Source organism: Mchenga conophoros, linkage group LG3 (genome assembly GCF_057382185.1).
Source record: "Mchenga conophoros isolate Kocher_MC1m ecotype Shallow Benthic linkage group LG3, M_conophoros_male_GT1.1, whole genome shotgun sequence".
Lineage (NCBI taxonomy): Eukaryota > Metazoa > Chordata > Actinopteri > Cichliformes > Cichlidae > Mchenga > Mchenga conophoros.
Window position 1 is genome coordinate 35,787,325 of NC_140528.1, and position 17,303 is coordinate 35,804,627.

The 17,303-nt window shown below is 42.2% G+C and overlaps 2 protein-coding genes across 2 annotated transcripts; both read left to right on the forward strand.

Moving 5' to 3' along the window:
• The first annotated feature begins 165 nt into the window (after positions 1-165).
• On the forward strand, positions 166-1,690 carry LOC146578394 (nuclear factor 7, brain-like). Its single transcript, XM_085259414.1, has one exon. It carries the CDS (start codon positions 169-171, stop codon positions 1,558-1,560), a length of 1,392 nt encoding a protein of 463 aa, XP_085115540.1. The 5' UTR covers positions 166-168; the 3' UTR covers positions 1,561-1,690.
• Positions 1,691-9,886: 8,196 nt separating this feature from the next.
• Positions 9,887-11,478, forward strand: LOC146578395 (nuclear factor 7, brain-like). Its single transcript, XM_085259103.1, has one exon. The coding sequence runs from the start codon at positions 9,887-9,889 to the stop codon at positions 11,273-11,275; it is 1,389 nt and encodes a 462-aa protein (XP_085115229.1). The 3' UTR covers positions 11,276-11,478.
• The last annotated feature ends 5,825 nt before the right edge of the window (positions 11,479-17,303 follow it).

Genomic DNA, 17,303 nt, shown 5'->3' on the forward strand with positions numbered 1-17,303 from the left:
GAAAACTCCAACACTGCTGCTTCAAGCTGCTGACGCTCCACACACTGAATGTGAGTTTGAGCAAAAACACGACTCAAAGCAAGTTTCAGTGAAGGTCGTAGAGGAGGGAGGGGAGCCAGGACTGACTGTACTTCCTGTCTGCTGTTTTCAGCTTCACTCACAGACTCAATGGCTTCCAGATCAGAGGAGGATCTCTGCTGTCCGGTCTGTCAGGAGGTCTTCAGAGATCCTGTTATTCTGTCATGTAGCCACAGCTTCTGTAAAGACTGTCTGAAGAGATGGTGGAGAGAGAGACCAACACACGAGTGTCCAGTTTGTAAGAGAAGATCTTCAATGGAAGAACCACCTTTAAATCGAGCTTTAAAGAACCTGTGTGAGTCGTTCTTACAGGAGAGAGATCAGAGAGCTTCAGAGGATCTCTGCAGTCTGCACTCTGAGAAACTCAAACTCTTCTGTCTGGACCATCAGCAGCCAGTGTGTGTCGTCTGCAGAGACTCAGAAAAACACACCAACCACAGATTCAGACCCATTGCTGAAGCTGCACAACAACACAAGAAGGAACTTCAGGAAACTCTGGAGCCCTTAAAGAAGAAGTTAAAGGTTTGTGAAGAAGTTCAAGTGAAGTTTGATCAAACAGCAGAACACATTAAGGTCCAGGCCCGACACACAGAGAGGCAGATTAAGGAGCAGTTTAAGAAGCTTCACCAGTTTCTAGCAGAGGAAGAGGAGGCCAGGCTGGCTGCACTGAGGGAGGAAGAGGAGCAGAAGAGTGGGATGATGAAGGAGAAGATGGAGGCTCTGAGCAGAGAGATAGCAGCTCTTTCAGACACAGTCAGAGCCACAGAGGAGGAGCTGAGAGCTGAAGACGTCTCATTCCCGCACAACTACAAGGCTGCAGTGGAAAGAGTCCAGCGCTGCCCCCTGCTGGATGATCCACAGCTGCCCTCAGGAGCTCTGATAGACCAGGCCAAACACCTGGGCAACCTGACCTTCAACATCTGGAACAACATGAAGGACATGGTCTCCTACACTCCTCTCATTCTGGACCCAAACACTGCTCATCCAAAACTCATCCTGTCTGAAGATCTGACCAGTGTGAGACGAGGAGGAGAGAAGCAGCAGCTTCCTGACAATCCAGAGAGGTTTGATTTGTTCTGCTCTGTCCTGGGCTCTGAGGGCTTTAACTCAGGGACTCACAGCTGGGATGTTGAAGTTGGAGAGAGTTCAGGGTGGGATCTGGGTGTGTTAGCAGAGTCTGTGCAGAGGAAGGGAGACAAACTGTCTGGATTATGGATAATATGGTTGTATAAAGGTAAATACTTTGCATGGTCATCATCAGCTGGATCCACGACTCTGTCAGTACAGAAGAAGCTCCAGAGGATCAGAGTGAATCTGGACTGGAACAGAGGAAAGCTGTCGTTCTCTGATCCTGATACTAACACACACATACACACCTTCACACACACTTTCACTCACAGGATGTTTCCATACATCAGCACTGATGATAAACTGAAGGTGTGTCCGTTGAAGGTGTCAGTGTCAGTGCAGCAGATGAGTTGAGGATGATGATGTTTCTAATGTTGTTTCCTGTCAGTGAGTTGAAGCTGTTAAACTGCAGCTGTCCTCCTGCTGCCTCGTTGTTCCAAAGCTCTTTGTTTCTCTTTTAGTTTCACTCTTTCTTTCTGTTTCTGCTGTCCACCTTTTCACATGGAAAATCATTTCACTGTTTCTCACTGAATGACTCCCCAAACTAGATTTGAAATTCTATCAAGTTTCTAATCATTACAAGTGATTCATGTTTCTATTTGATGTGTAAATGGAGATGATTTAGTTTGCTGGGATATGGACTGACATGTGTTGAATGGGAGGAGCAGTTTGTTGTTGTCTTCTTGTCTGTTTATGACAACAATAAATATGTTGTTGAAACAATGATTCATGTTTAACTCCATATATGAAATGTTTCTGATCTTTGAATTCTGTTTGATTAAAGACTTTCTTCATGACACAAATGAGATTTCAGTGTATTAATAGAACTAAATAAGCTCAGAGTTGAAAGGCTGGAGTATTATGTACGTGCTTCACTGTCAGGATCTTCAGGGGGATTTGAAGTCATGAGATAAATTAGTGAAATCAACCATATTCACACGAAGGATGACACTGGATCAGGTTGTACAGTTTTATACCCGAGCAACAGCAAGTATTATTATGACTATCTTCTTCCAGAAGCGACATGGCAGTCTCCCTACAGGTCTTCTCTCCGTTCACGTCCGACCTTGCCTTGTACATGTATCTTCTCTTTTCCCTATAAGAAACAGAAAAAGATAACACCTCCCTTGCCTAGCCTTGATTATTAATATTATCTTACTGATTCCATTTATTTTCTAAGTTTGGTATATTCTGTTCAAACTCTCTTGGTCCAGAAAATATCATCATGACCAGTTTGATGTGTAAGCATGTTGCAAAAACTGTCATTCTAGGTTAATCGCAATATTTCAATTCATTCATAGCACTGAATGAAGCTTTTAACCCTCAAAACATGGGATGCCAACACTTTAATAGCACATCAAAATGTGTATATATATATATATATATAAAAAAAAGCTTTATTTAATTATTATTTTCCTAACACATTAGCAGCTTATTTAAACTTTACTAGCCACATACCCACATAGCAGACAGCTCTGGCCCGGATCTGGTGTCGAGCCGGCACTGCTGACTGACTGGCGTCATGGCAGGGTGTATGTCAACCTGATGTGATTCACTGGCAAATAATAGGCTGTAAGGTCAGTTTCTTGATCATTAATATGCAAATTGTCAGATGTGCTGATGGCACAACACAGAAGAGCTAACTTGTCACTGCAACTTTCACTGCTATGCAGATGGCACGCAGCTCTATCTGTCCATGAAGCCAGATAACACACACCATTTAGTTAAACTGCAGGAATGTCTTAAAGACATAAAGAGCTGGATGGCCGCTAACTTTCTGCTTCTTAATTCAGATCAAACTGAGGTTATTGTACTCGGCCCTGAAAATCTTAGAAATATGGTATCTAACCAGATTCTTACTCTGGATAGCATTACCTTGGCCTCCAGTAATGCGGTGAGGAACCTTGAAGTTATTTTTGAACAAGAAATGTGCTTCAATGCACATATTAGACAAATATGCAAGACCGCTTTCTTCCGTTTGCGCAACATCTCTAAAAATAGAAATATCCTGTCTCAGAGTGACGATGAAAACTAGTTCATGCATTTATTACTTCCAGGTTGGACGACTGAAATTCATTATTATCAGGATGTCCACAAAACTCGCTGAAAAGCCTTCAGCTAATCCAAAATGCTGCAGCAAGAGTCCTGACAGGGACTAGAAAGAGAGAGCATATTTCTCCTGTTTTAGCTTCCCTTCATTGGCTTCCTGTTAAATCCAGAATTGAATTCAAAACCCTGCTCCTCACATACAAGGTCTTAAATAATCAGGCCCCATCTTATCTTAATGACCTTGTAGTACCATATCACCCTATTAGAGGACTTCGCTCTCACACTGCAGGCCTACTTGTTGTTCCTAGAGTATTTAAAAGTAGAATGGGAGGGAGAGCCTTCAGTTTTCAGGCCCCTCTTCTGTGGAACCAGCTTCCAGTTTGGATTCGGGAGACAGACACTATCTCTACTTTTAAGATTAGGCTTAAAACTTTCCTTTTTGCTAAAGCATATAGTTAGGGCTGGACCAGGTGACCCTGAATCCTCCCTTAGTTATGCTGCAATAGGCGTAGGCTGCCGGGGGATTCCCATGATGCCCTCTCCGCACTGAATCATATCTGTTATTCATCTCTGTCTCTCTTCCACAGCATGTCTTTATCCTGTTTTCCTTCTTTCACCCCAACCGGTCGCAGCAGATGGCCCCGCCCCTCCCTGAGCCTGGTTCTGCCAGAGGTTTCTTCCTGTTAAAAGGGAGTTTTTCCTTCCCACTGTCGCCAAAATGCTTGCTCATAGAGGGTCATATGATTTTTGGGTTTTTCTCTGTATCTATTACTATGGGGTATACTATACAATGCGGCTCGGTTCACTCTGGCACAGCTGACTGGCATCAGAGCCCATGGGCACATCACTGCAGCCCCCTCTGCAGTGCCCCCTCTCTCACACTCTTGGGGCCTCTGGATGCCTGGGGCCTGGATCTCCTTCATGCCCTGGGGGATGGGGCTATGGCTCCCCGCACCCTCTTGAAGATCATTACAAGGAGAAACCTTTTGAATACAAGCCCGCTAATCCACACAGATGTTCACTGTTCATAGGCACAAACTAAACCTTTCTTGGCTGTTACCTCAAAGCACATTGTAAAAACAGTTGTCGGAACCATACTGAATATAATCAGAGTAAAAAAAAATACACAGTGCTATCCTCCATGCTGTTGTATGCTGGGGCAGCAGGTTTAGGGTCACAGATGCCAGCAGACTAAATAAACTGATACACAAGGCCAGTAATGTTGTGGGGATGGAGCTGGACTGTTAGGGTGGTGTCTGAGAGGCAGATGTTGTCCAAAATAAGGACAATCATGGCTAATACCTCCCACCCACTCCATGATGTACTCGTTAGTCACAGGAAAACGTTCAGTGAGAGACTGAGATTACCCAAAAGCACCACTGAAAGACACAGGAAATCATTCCTTCCCGTGGCAATCTCCTGTACAAAAAATCCATCTAATACACTGCAAACACTGCAATAGTTACACCCTTTTTACACATGCTCTTTTCTATTCTGTAATATTCTTGTCAATTTTCTTGATATTTATTTATAATCACTTCTGCTAATCCTTGATATTTATAATTGAGTGATCTGTATCCAATTATCCAATGACACATCTGCTGTCCTGTATCTTTTGCTCGTTTCTCCTCCTCTTCTTTTCTGTTTGTTCTAAACTGAGCACCTGATGGCTATGAACTTTTCTTGTCCATATTCCATTGGTTTTAATTTGCACTCCAGTATGAACACCCATCCCCCAACCCAAGGATTACCAGAACATAAACTAATAGACCTACACCTTAGTTCACAGATATGCTTTGTCTAGACTTTATTTCTGGGATTTCGCACAACCCACCCTGTTTTTCTTTTCCTTCCCCCTTTTCTTTCCCCCCTTTCCTATCCCTCAGCTATGTCTTTCCCATCTGTAACAACTAACAATAAAATAAATAAATAATAACAACAAAGGTCGATCCACTTGGTAAAGTAAATCCATTGGGTATCTTTGTTGGCCTTCAGACAACAATTCTAACGGCTAAAGACTCAAATGGGACAAGTAAAAAAAAGGAAAGAAAAAAATGATTATTGATCAAAGGCCATGATTACCATTTGGGGAATCGCTGTCATCACAGTATTGTAAGATGGTGAAAGATGTACCCTTAGGCCCCCTCCTCGATTCCTTTGTTATTGAAGTTTTCATTTAATAAAGCCTGCAGACAAACTGTGAGCGGTAGCTAACATCCTTTAATAAAGAAAAAAACCAAGTTTGGTGAGAGAGCAGCCATAGCAGGGAGCGTGACCGGCAGACTCTCTCTCTCCAAACATTGGTGCCAGGCTTCCTGTGTGAATGTCCCCATTTCCTTACCAGAACCCCACCATCTATCTGACTGCTTGAATAGGGTGTGAGGTAGACACCCCAGTGGCACCAAAGCATTATACAATAAAACATTTTGACCAATACATAAATGAAAGAAATTCCAATACACCCTTTTCACGTAAATGGTGTCCTTGACTTACCACTCAAACCAGTGTTCCTCCCTGTCCAGCATGTGTACATCCTCATCTTTGAAAGAGTGGTGTGGTAGCCGATATCTTTTCTCATGTATTAATCACATATTTTAATCATATCGCTTTAGTATAGCAAGATCTCTCCTGACACCAAGTGTGTGCATGCATGTCGAATGTCATCACATGTGGGGCTGAGGTTTTATTGCACCTGCACAGAGGGTGTATTATAGATTTGAAGATTTCCAGAAAGCCTGTTTTTAGGGAGGTGACGGATGGTCAAACTCTTTTAAAGTGGCAGAGGGGCAAGGATGAGCTAGACTGAAGATGTAGAGATATATGATACCCACATAGCAAAATTGGTATGGTCTGGATCTGGCCCACATAATGTGCTTACACATGGACCACATACTGCAAAGAATGACGACCCTTTGGTGGCCCAGATCTGGTTTGCCAAAGGTGGCCTACATGTGGGCCAGCACAAGGCTAGCTGCAGACACACTAGTGGCCCTTTGCTGGCTCATGTGTAGATTACCTCTGGCAAACCCGGTCTGGGCCACCAAAGGGCCATCATTCTTTGCTCTATGTGGGCCATGTGTAAGTTGTGTGCAGCCACGGGCCAGTTGCAGACACACTGCTGGCCCTGTGCTGGCCCAGAACAGTTTAAGCCCTGGCCCCAGATGTCAGCCTAATGTGTACCTTAATTAAGCCATGTAATAAACACATGTGCATAATAGTGCAAAAGCACATGACAAAACTCTGTTTGAACAGTGAATGGTCTGATTCTTATATAGTATTTTTCAACTCTCCCAGATTACTCAAAGTGCTCTATACAACATGCCACATTCACCCAACCACACACTCTTTTATCTGAGTGCTTCCTAACTACATTCATACACACTCACACTGTCGACATGCAGACTGGAGAAGCCATGGATCAAACCACTAACCTTCCATTCAATAGGTGACCTGCTCTAAGGATGAGTAAATCCTCTCTAGGTTTTGGATAAAGTACACTCACAAACCTGTCAAACCTGTATTTGAAATTTTGGCAACCATAGCAGTATAGTATTACAACATGGCATTTGGGTCTTCTAACTAAAATAGTAAAATAGGAACATAAATAGTGCCTCATTGCCAGATTTGGCCTGCATCTGGTTGACATATACTCTGCCATGACACAGTCAGTCAGAAGTGCCAGCTTGATGCTGGATCCGGGCCAGACCTGTCATTTAGATAAAATATTAAATATTGTTTACCTGTAAATGCACAAAGTAAATTTAGAAATGTAATTATTGCCAAGAGTGAACAAGCACTGATAGTGTAATCTACAGCTGTGGCCAAACGTTTAGAGAATGAGAAGTGTTGTTTGCTTATTTACAAAGTTTGCTGTTTCAGTGATAGTTGTATATCATATTATATCACTTCAAACAGAGGTGATCCAGTAATGCTGCACTAATGAATTAGACTAACTATTCACTTTAGCTAAAGTTATTAATGATAATAATAATGGATTGATATAGCGCTTTTCAAGGCACCCAAAGCGCTTTACAATACCACTATTCATTCACTCTCACATTCACACACTGGTGGAGGCAGCTACGGTTGTAGCCATAGCTGCCCTGGGGCAGACTGACAGAAGCGAGGCTGCCATATCGCGCCATCGGCCCCTCTGGCCAACACCAGTGTCTTGCCCAAGGACACAACGACCAGGACAGAGAGCCCGGGGATCGAACCGGCGACCTTCCGGTTACAGATACGCTTCCCAACCCCCTGAGCCACGGTCGCCTATTAAGTTAGCTAAAGAGTTGGGATGCTGTGTAAGACATAAATAAAGCTAAAATACAAAGGTTTGGACACCGTTTTGCATGTTTCCCTACTGTAGGGGTCTCTGCAAGCATACAGAGGGGGTACTCTGAGAGGGTCCAAGATGACAACTTTGGAATTCTACTAGAAACAATCGATCATATTTGTTGTCAAAGCTGAATTCAGGGCAAACTACGCTAAATTAGCGTTTTTAGCTAGCAGCTACAATAAGCATGAAAGTTATCGTACGGCTATGATTTGTTAACATGACGCTTGTTCTTATACATGTAATACATTTATTACCAACTTGAGAGTTTATCCGCTGGTCATTCGACATGACGAATGACTTCTGAAGTCTTAATTCAGCTCAAGATGCTGTAGATTCCCGTCGGTAACACTTTCGGTCCGCTAGTAAAACGTAGTTCTATTAATCTGCGCTTGAACCGGAACCGGATGTAAGTCCCAAAAAACTGAATTTTGGAACTGAAATTGAATTGTAGAACTGAAATTGAATTGTAGAACTGAAATTGAATGGTGAGAAGTGAAACTGAAATTATTCAAGAGCTGAATTTTTAAAGGATAAAATGCAGTTTCAAAGCAAATCAATTCATTTTCAAAATATAAAATTTCAATTTCTATTTAGTGATGATCATTTTCAAACCATAAATTCAATTTCAAATTAGACTAATTCAAATTCAGTTTTCAAAAGCATTTATTCAAGTTACAATTCAGATTCAATCTGAGCAATTCAAATTCAAATTTAACTTATTCAAATTCAGTTTCTGATGGCACAGATTTCTGCCCATACCTCCACCAGTGTATGAATGTGAGAGTGAAGGAATAGTGGTATTGTAAAGCGCTTTGGGTGCCTTGAAAAGCGCTATATAAATCCAATCCATTATTATTATTACTAAAATGTGATAAATACATAAAATAAAGTGATTTCAATCATAATCCCATAGAGAGTCACCAGCAAAGGACCCCCACACGATCACACCTTTCACCTTTTCTGTTTTGCACAAAGACACAAAGAACTTTGGTTCCACCAAAGATCTCAAATTTGGACCAGAGCACAGTTTCCACTAGTCTAATATCCATTCCTTGTGTTTCTTGGCCTAAACAAATCTCTTCTGCTTGTTGCTTTTCCCTGGTAGTGGTTTCTTAGCAGGTATTTCCCACATAGCTGAAACAGTTCTGGGCCAGCACAGGACCAGCAGTGTGTCTGCAACTGGTCTTGTGCTGGCCCATGTGTGGGCCACCTCTGGCAAACCATATCTGGGCCACCGGAGGGCCATCATTCTTTGCGGTATATGGGACTAGATCGTGGCCATACCAATTTTGCTATGTGGGTATCTTCCTGAAAGAATTCCAGCAGAAAGTTTTAAACAACATTAATTAAAAAGCTCAAATTGATTAAACTTCAGAAAGTAAAAAGGAGGACAAAGGTTCATCTAGAGCTGTTGTTTGTGTCAGACAGAATTTGATGTTGGTCTGAAAAGTAGCTGCAGTTAAAGTAACTCAGGGGTGGGCAACTCCCGGCCTCAAGAACCGATGTCCTGAAGGTTTTAGACATATCCTTGATTCAACACAGCTAATTTAAATGGCTAAATTGCTAAATGTCTTATAGTTCTCCAGAGGCCTGGTAATGAACTAATCATTTGATTTGTGTGTTGACCCAGGGTGAGATCTAAAACCTGCAGGACAGCAGCCCTTGAGAGCTGGAGTTGCCCACCCATGCAATCCATTTAACTTTTACAGGTCTGTAACAAAGTAAATCCACCTTAACACCACCTGTGTTTGTGTGACTGCATTACACCCCCACTGCTGTGGAATCTGACAAATAACCAGAACAAAGTCTGAGATAAATCTGCCAAAAAGCTGCACCACTGAGTCACACTTCATGATCTGAGCTTCATGCTGTGATCTGTGGACATGAAAAGTCTGTTTTATAGATTGTGAGCAAGAGGCAGGATGACAGGTTAACTCTGGAATGAAACTAAACTATGTTACAGGTAAAGCAACATTTTTCTCCTCCCCTCACGTCACTCACCTGAGAGAAACCAGGAAACAGGCTGTTCCTCTTCCGTCAGTAAAGAGAGATGCGCAGACGATCAGACTGAGCTCGGACCAAATTAGCAGCTTCCTCTGAGTGAGTCCAACTACAGGAGAGAAAAGTGGAAAACTCCAACACTGCTGCTTCAAGCTGCTGACGCTGACTCACTGAATGTGAGTTTGAGCAAAAACACGACTCAAAGGAAGTTTCAGTGAAGGTCGTAGAGGAGGGAGGGGAGCCAGGACTGACTGTACTTCCTGTCTGCTGTTTTCAGCTTCACTCACAGACTCAATGGCTTCAAGATCAGAGGAGGATCTCTGCTGTCCGGTCTGTCAGGAGGTCTTCAGAGATCCTGTTCTTCTGTCATGTAGCCACAGCTTCTGTAAAGACTGTCTGAATAGATGGTGGATCAAAAAACAGATACGTGAGTGTCCAGTTTGTAAGAACATATCTTCAAAGGATGATCCACCTTTAAACCTGGCTTTAAAGAACCTGTGTGAGTCGTTCTTACAGGAGAGAGATCAGAGAGCTTCAGAGGCTCTCTGCAGTCTGCACTCTGAGAAACTCAAACTCTTCTGTCTGGACCATCAGCAGCCAGCGTGTCTCGTCTGCAGAGACTCAGAAAATCACACCAATCACAGATTCAGACCCATCGATGAAGCTGCACAACAACACAAAAAGGAACTTCAGGAAACTCTGGAGCCCTTAAAGGAGAAGTTAAAGGTTTGTGAAGAAGTTCAAGTGAAGTTTGATCAAACAGCAGAACACATTAAGGTCCAGGCCCGACACACAGAGAGGCAGATTAAGCAGCAGTTTAAGAAGCTTCATCAGTTTCTAGCAGAGGAAGAGGAGGCCAGGCTGGCTGCACTGAGGGAGGAAGAGGAGCAGAAGAGTGGGATGATGAAGGAGAAGATGGAGGCTCTGAGCAGAGAGATAGCAGCTCTTTCAGACACAGTCAGAGCCACAGAGGAGGAGCTGAGAGCTGAAGACGTCTCATTCCTGCACAACTACAAGGCTGCAGTGGAAAGAGTCCAGCGCTGCCCCCTGCTGGATGATCCACAGCTGCCCTCAGGAGCTCTGATAGACCAGGCCAAACACCTGGGCAACCTGACCTTCAACATCTGGAACAACATGAAGGACATGGTCTCCTACACTCCTCTCATTCTGGATCCAAACACTGCTCATCCAAGCCTCATCCTGTCTGAAGATCTGACCAGTGTGAGATATGGAGGAGAGAGGCAGCAGCTTCCTGATAATCCAGAGAGGTTTGATTTGTTCTGCTCTGTCCTGGGCTCTGAGGGCTTTAACTCAGGGACTCACAGCTGGGATATCGAGGTTGAAGATAGTACATGGTGGGAACTGGGTGTGTTGGCAGAGTCTGTGCAGAGGAAGGGAGTCAAACCGTCAGGGTTATGGACAATAGGGTTTGATGAAGGCAAATATTCAGCATGGTCACCATCCACTTATACTGATCTCTCAGTAAAGAAAAGGCCCGAGATGATCAGAGTGAATCTGGACTGGAACAGAGGAAAGCTGTCGTTCTCTGATCCTGATACTAACACACACATACACACCTTCACACACACTTTCCCTCACAGGATGTTTCCATACATTAACACTGGTGGTAAAGTGAAGGTGTGTCCGTTGAAGGTGTCAGTGTCAGTGCAGCAGATGAGTTGAGGATGATGATGTTTCTAATGTTGTTTCCTGTCAGTGAGTTGAAGCTGTTAAACTGCAGCTGTCCTCCTGCTGCCTCGTTGTTCCAAAGCTCTTTGTTTCTCTTTTAGTTCTCACTGTTTCTTTCTGTTTCTGCTGTCCACCTTTTCACATGGAAAATCATTTCACTGTTTCTCACTGAATGACTCCCCAAACTAGATTTGAAATTCTATCACGTTTCTAATCATTACAAGTGATTCATGTTTCTATTTGATGTGTAAATGGAGATGATTTAGTTTGCTGGGATATGGACTGACATGTGTTGAATGGGAGGAGCAGTTTGTTGTTGTCTTCTTGGCTGTTTATGACAACAATAAATATATTGTTGAACTAAATAAGATCAGAGTTGAAAGGTTGGAGTATTATTTACGTGCTTCACTGTCAGTATCTTCAGGGGGATTCAAAGTCATGAGATAAACTAGTGTAGAGGAAAATATCGGAGTTTTATTTAGTATCAAAGCAGAGCGTGTCGTCCAGCCGGAGGAACGTCTCCGACTGCTTCACATAGAAACATCAGCAGGAAGTTCGACGGAGCTCATTTAATCAATTTTTCCTTCATTACAGCAGAAAAAGAACTGAAAGTGTGTGTGTGGATACAGAACGCTCGCTGTCAGGTCGAATAAACAATTTCAAAGTGTCATTAAAACAAACAGTTCAAAGCAGGAAATAAAGTGTCCGTTCACAGCACCAACAAAGCAACTCTTTACAAATAAATTTGCTCCACCATTTTCCTTCATGCTGCCCAACCACTGTCAGAAGATCTAGACCCCACTTTGTCATTTTCAGCTATGAACACCTTATCACCACATAGACGTTCAAAGTGATTTGATAGAAACCTCGATCTACAATGAAATCCCAGCCACAGAATCTCAGCCATCTCTTCTTCCTCCTTTTCTGGGAAAACCATCAAACTCTACATTACACTCTGCATTTTTCAGGGTAAAGTCCTCCACTGATATCGGTGCAAACCTAACACACTGCTCACTGTTTTATGACTACATCCACTTTGACCTTTGACCTACTTCTGTCTGTTTTTGTGGAAAGTATCATAATAATTATTATTTTGACCTTTGGCCCCTTTCATTTGACATGTTATGTGTGAAGAGTATCATTATTGTTGACTCCATAATTTTCAATTATTCAGTGTGTTTAGCAAGATCAAAGCGAGCATCTCAGTTATACCAAAGGAACATCTCTTTCTAAACACATCTGAGTGTGTGTTGTAACGTCGGGTTGCGTTTAGTGGTTGAGAGGAGGCGGCAAAACACCTAGCAGGCTAGTCGGAAGAACACACACCCACGCTGGTATCGGTAATCCACGGTGGTTCTTTAATACGCCTTCTTCAACAACCATATAAAAGCCCGGTTGAACGACAACAACATAACGCCCAGCGTTCATACAACCCAAGCGTTGCAAATAAAACAAAAAAAAGGTCTGGAGAAGAAAACATAAATCCGTCCCTCGTTAAGCACAAGCGTGAAGGCACGTGTCCTCATAATCCCAGTGTGAGAGAGAGAGAGACCAGTGGCACACACTGATGACACCCTTAACCCTCGACTTGGGTGTCTTAAAGGGACACCACACCATAGTGGCTGTTACAGTGTGTATGTGTGTGTGTGATTGTGTGTGTGTGTGTATACATGTTTAGACATCTTTGTGAGTTCAGAATATTGGCATGCTACTGTACTTGTGGGGACCAACAGTTACTTATGAGGACAAAGTGCCGTCCTCACGAGTTTGAAAGTACTTTTGAGACTCAAAATATGGTTTTAGTGTCAGGGTTACAGTTAGGGTATAGTTTTGTTTAGGGTTAGATTAGAGAATTAAATGAGTGAAAACTCAGAGTTGGGGCACTACATCATCATTCATCGTATTTATTTGTGGATATTTGCTCCCATCACCTGGAGAAATACAGGAAGTAAAAATTGGAGGAGGGTCAGAAACTAAGATCCATCAATTTGAGCAATAAAAATGATCCAAACTAATGTTAGGGCCGTTCATTAATACAGGTGACAGGAGAGAAAATATAATACAGTGATGAAAAATGTAGAAAAAAATCAACCTATACACAATTTATTTTTACATCGAAACCAAAATTAAATGTCTTATCACATTTTGAATCCCAAATAAAACACACCAAAAGAGAAGAAATTATTCTTTAAGATAAAAAAGATGAAAGTGAAAAAATGAACTTTAATTTATTTTCCTCCTGACCTCCACAACCAGAATTTGTCATAAAATGTCACAGGAAAGACCAAATAAAAAAATAACCTAAAAAAAAACCATAAGTGGGAATAAGAAAAGTAAACAAAAGTACAAACACAGAATAAGAAAATTAATTTAGCTGTAAAATATCAGGGAACAGGGAAAGAAAGGTTCGAGAAAGAAATAAGATAAGGATAAGGGAATGAATGAATTTACCTCTAAAATAAAAGGGAAGGGAAAAAAGGTTTAAGAAAGAAACAGGAAAAAGGTTAAGGTTGGAAGGAAATAAGAAAAGAAAAGATAAATACCAAAAGGTGGAGAAAGGGAAGTGGCTGAGTTTAGAGAATAATAAAGGAGAGTACTTGTTTAAAACTCATCTAAATTATTTAAAGGCACAGGATTCAATTTATTGCGTAACAGCATATCCTTTAGATTTCTACTTCTTCTATAAGCTGTAATCTTTTTCAATTGCTGTAAAGGAGGAAGGGCTTGTTGGGTCATCAATAAAGAAGTATTACAGTTTTTTCTGAATGCTTAAACCCTAACTGTGATTCCTGTAGCACAATTCCTAAAACCATTCAGACTTATACCAAAACCACTCACTGTGTTTGCAAAACTAAAAGCACAAAAACTGCTTTGCACTCAGTTTGCAATTTTGTAACACACACTTTGCAAAACTGTAGGCACAATTCACTGCACAACACTCAATTACCAAATTTCCAACACACTCCTAGCAAAAGTATACACATGTATGGCTATCATTAACACTAATTTGCCAACTGTCTGGCACACTTTCACATGTGAAAACTTTTTTAGATAATTAGTTCACTTTGCAATCAGCCTAAGCACTATAATACAGGTAAGCTCTGTGTGCGGAGTATAATGGAGGGAGCAGAAAGAGTGAGAAGTAGAGGAGGCCGAGGAAGAGGACGTGGAGGTGAAGAAGTAGGATGAAGAGGACGACAAGGACAAGGAGGAGCAAGAGGAAGATGAGGAGGGGGGAGAGGAAGATGAGGAGGGGGGGAAGGGTAAAAAGAGTAAGAAATAGAATTGCTGATGACATCAGAGCTACAATAGTGGACCATGTAATCAACCGTGGAATGACCCTGAGGGTAGCTGGCCAACGGGTCCAGCCTAACTCGAGCCGCTACACTGTAGCAAGCATCATAAGGACATTTTGAAATGAGAATCGGTTAGTACAGTCACTTCGCACAAAGATTTGTAGCACTGCCATATGCCAATGAGAAACACACCAATACCATTGATGTAAAAATACTGAAGTTGTTACTTTACAGAATTGCTAGATGACCAGATGCTGGGGGCAGAGGAAGCATGTTCACTGCAGACCAAGTAACCCATATAGTCATTATGGCGATTGCAAATAATCCTATACTTGGAAATAAACACTTGTGTTTGTTTTGATGTGTTTGAATAAACACCAGTACTTGAAGTTTGGATCCCTCTATGCTTATGGATCTATGACAGAAGTATGAGCTCAAACTGACATAGCCTACCTTGGGCACAGAGAAAGCAAAAGCCAGATGTGTTTTGTATTCATACCATCAGTATGCAGTTGGCGCATTGTGTGCTTAGTAGATGATGGCTTGTGTGTACTGTTTGATACGGAAACACCATTTTTACGAAGGTGTGAAGAGTTAATCCAGCTGTGTTTGCTTTTGCAAGAGAACTACAATGTTTTGATGATTGGGTGACAGGTTTTCTTATTTGTGTGAAGAGTTTTGCAAAATTAGCCAATAGGCAGCACGGTGGCACAGTGGTTAGCACTGTTGCCGCACAGCAAGAAGGTCCTGAGTTCAATTCCACCATCAGGCCGGGGTCTTTCTGTGTGGAGTTTGCATGTTCTCCCCGTGTTTGCGTGGGTTCCCTCCGGGTACTCCGGCTTCCTCCCACCGTCCAAAGACATGCAGCTTGTGGGGATAGGTTAATCAGAAAATCCAAATTGCCATTAGGTGTGAATGTGAGTGCGAATGGTTGTCTGTCCCTTTGTGTTGGCCCTGCGACAGACTGGCGACCTGTCCAGGGTGTACCCCGCCTCTCGCCTTATGACAGCTGGGATAGGCTCTAGCGACCCTGAAAAAGGATAAGCGGAAGTGAATGGATGGATGGATGGATGGAAAATTAGCCAATAGTTACAAAAAATGTGCTTAAGCAATCAGAAAAAACTGTAAAGCGTGTTCTCACTTCACTTTTAATATGTGGTAAGAAGCAGGCTGAGTAACCTCAAGGTCTTAAAGCCTTAAACAACACTGAAGTAGCTTCTTCCATACGCTCCTTAAAGAGACAGATATGATGTACTCTAATCGACTAAGATTTAATAATGCCCCTGGAAAATGTCTAGGATAACTATTTTTATTTAACAGTATGTGTCTGTTTGTATCCTTCAAATAAACCTTAGTACATAGTTGAATAAAATTTGATCATCAGGGCCTTTAAAATTCAGATTTTATTAACCCTTTAAAGCCAGTCAGAGCGGGCACGCTCCGTTTTGTGTAACTATTTTTAAATCCCGGTAGCACTGCAACCACGTAAGCTAGCGCATTATTTTTTTTTGCATATGAAACCGGAGGAGTTGTACTTAAATCTTATGCCATCAGCTTGTCCTCGGTCAAGGTTTCCTTCCACAGCTTTGCAAAAATTGCATAAAAGCGCTAGGAACAAAAACATAATATTCCAGAAACACGCTTTGCCGAGCCGATCAGCTGTTCATTACACTTCCCACATTGAAAGAAAGTCAGTGCGAATGATCGCATGTCCACCATTTCCTGTCCAAAACCGGAAGTGATGTCATTTTTGCGGAAAATGTCGTTTTTTACTTGTAGGCCTTAAAAGCCTATACTGGTGTAGCACCCAACTCAAGTAGCTCTGGAATAACCCTCGGTTAAGATGGTGATAGTACTCTGAGCGGGGCCCTGGGTACGTTACTTATTTTCTTGGTAAACAGGAGAAACGATAGCTAACCAGTTTTAACCTTTGTACTTAGAAATCTTAATGTTGGCGGTGCCTCCACTTAGTGAAAATAAGGAGTTCTGTCTAATCTTCACTAAGAATAATGAATTTATCTAACATGTTAAACCTCTCTTTTACCTTTAGTAACCCTTATCACTTATAAACTCTGTAAATCATAAATATGACACAACACAAAACTTTAAATTCAACATGTAAGATTTAGTCAAAACAAAGTATGATTTAAATAAAAATAAAAAATACAATATTCCAAGTTCTGCAGTGTTTCCTTACAATTCAATTGGATGGTTTTTTCCTCTATTCACAGTCAATGTTTTAGAAACAACACATTTATCCAAGATATTCCCCTTTTTAGTTCAGTTCAAATTTGTAACCTTTTAGAGCTCATTTACTGAAACCGTTGCAGGCCTGATCGTTGCTCGGGCTCGTTGGGCCAGAAAAACACAAATGGCCGCTTCGCTTGATAAACAAGCAGAAAACAAAACGCACGTGCTCGTGGCTACTCACAAATCCTTCGGGCTAAGTGCGAGGACAAGCTGAGGGGCAGGCTCGGTTTGTGACCATGCGGCCTCCACTCGGCAACGTGGTCGGAATTAGCGGCATACATGGGCTGCTGAGCACACTGGGACAAACCCACGGAAATCCTATCCACAGCAGAAGGGTCCAGAGAATTCCTCTCGGTCCATCATCACAGGGCAAAACAGTCCATAACAGGAACATAGACTCTGCATCCACGGCTATTGTTTTGACTATTCTCCCGTTAGCTCTGGTACACAACCTCCTCCGGTAACGTGCTGCTGCC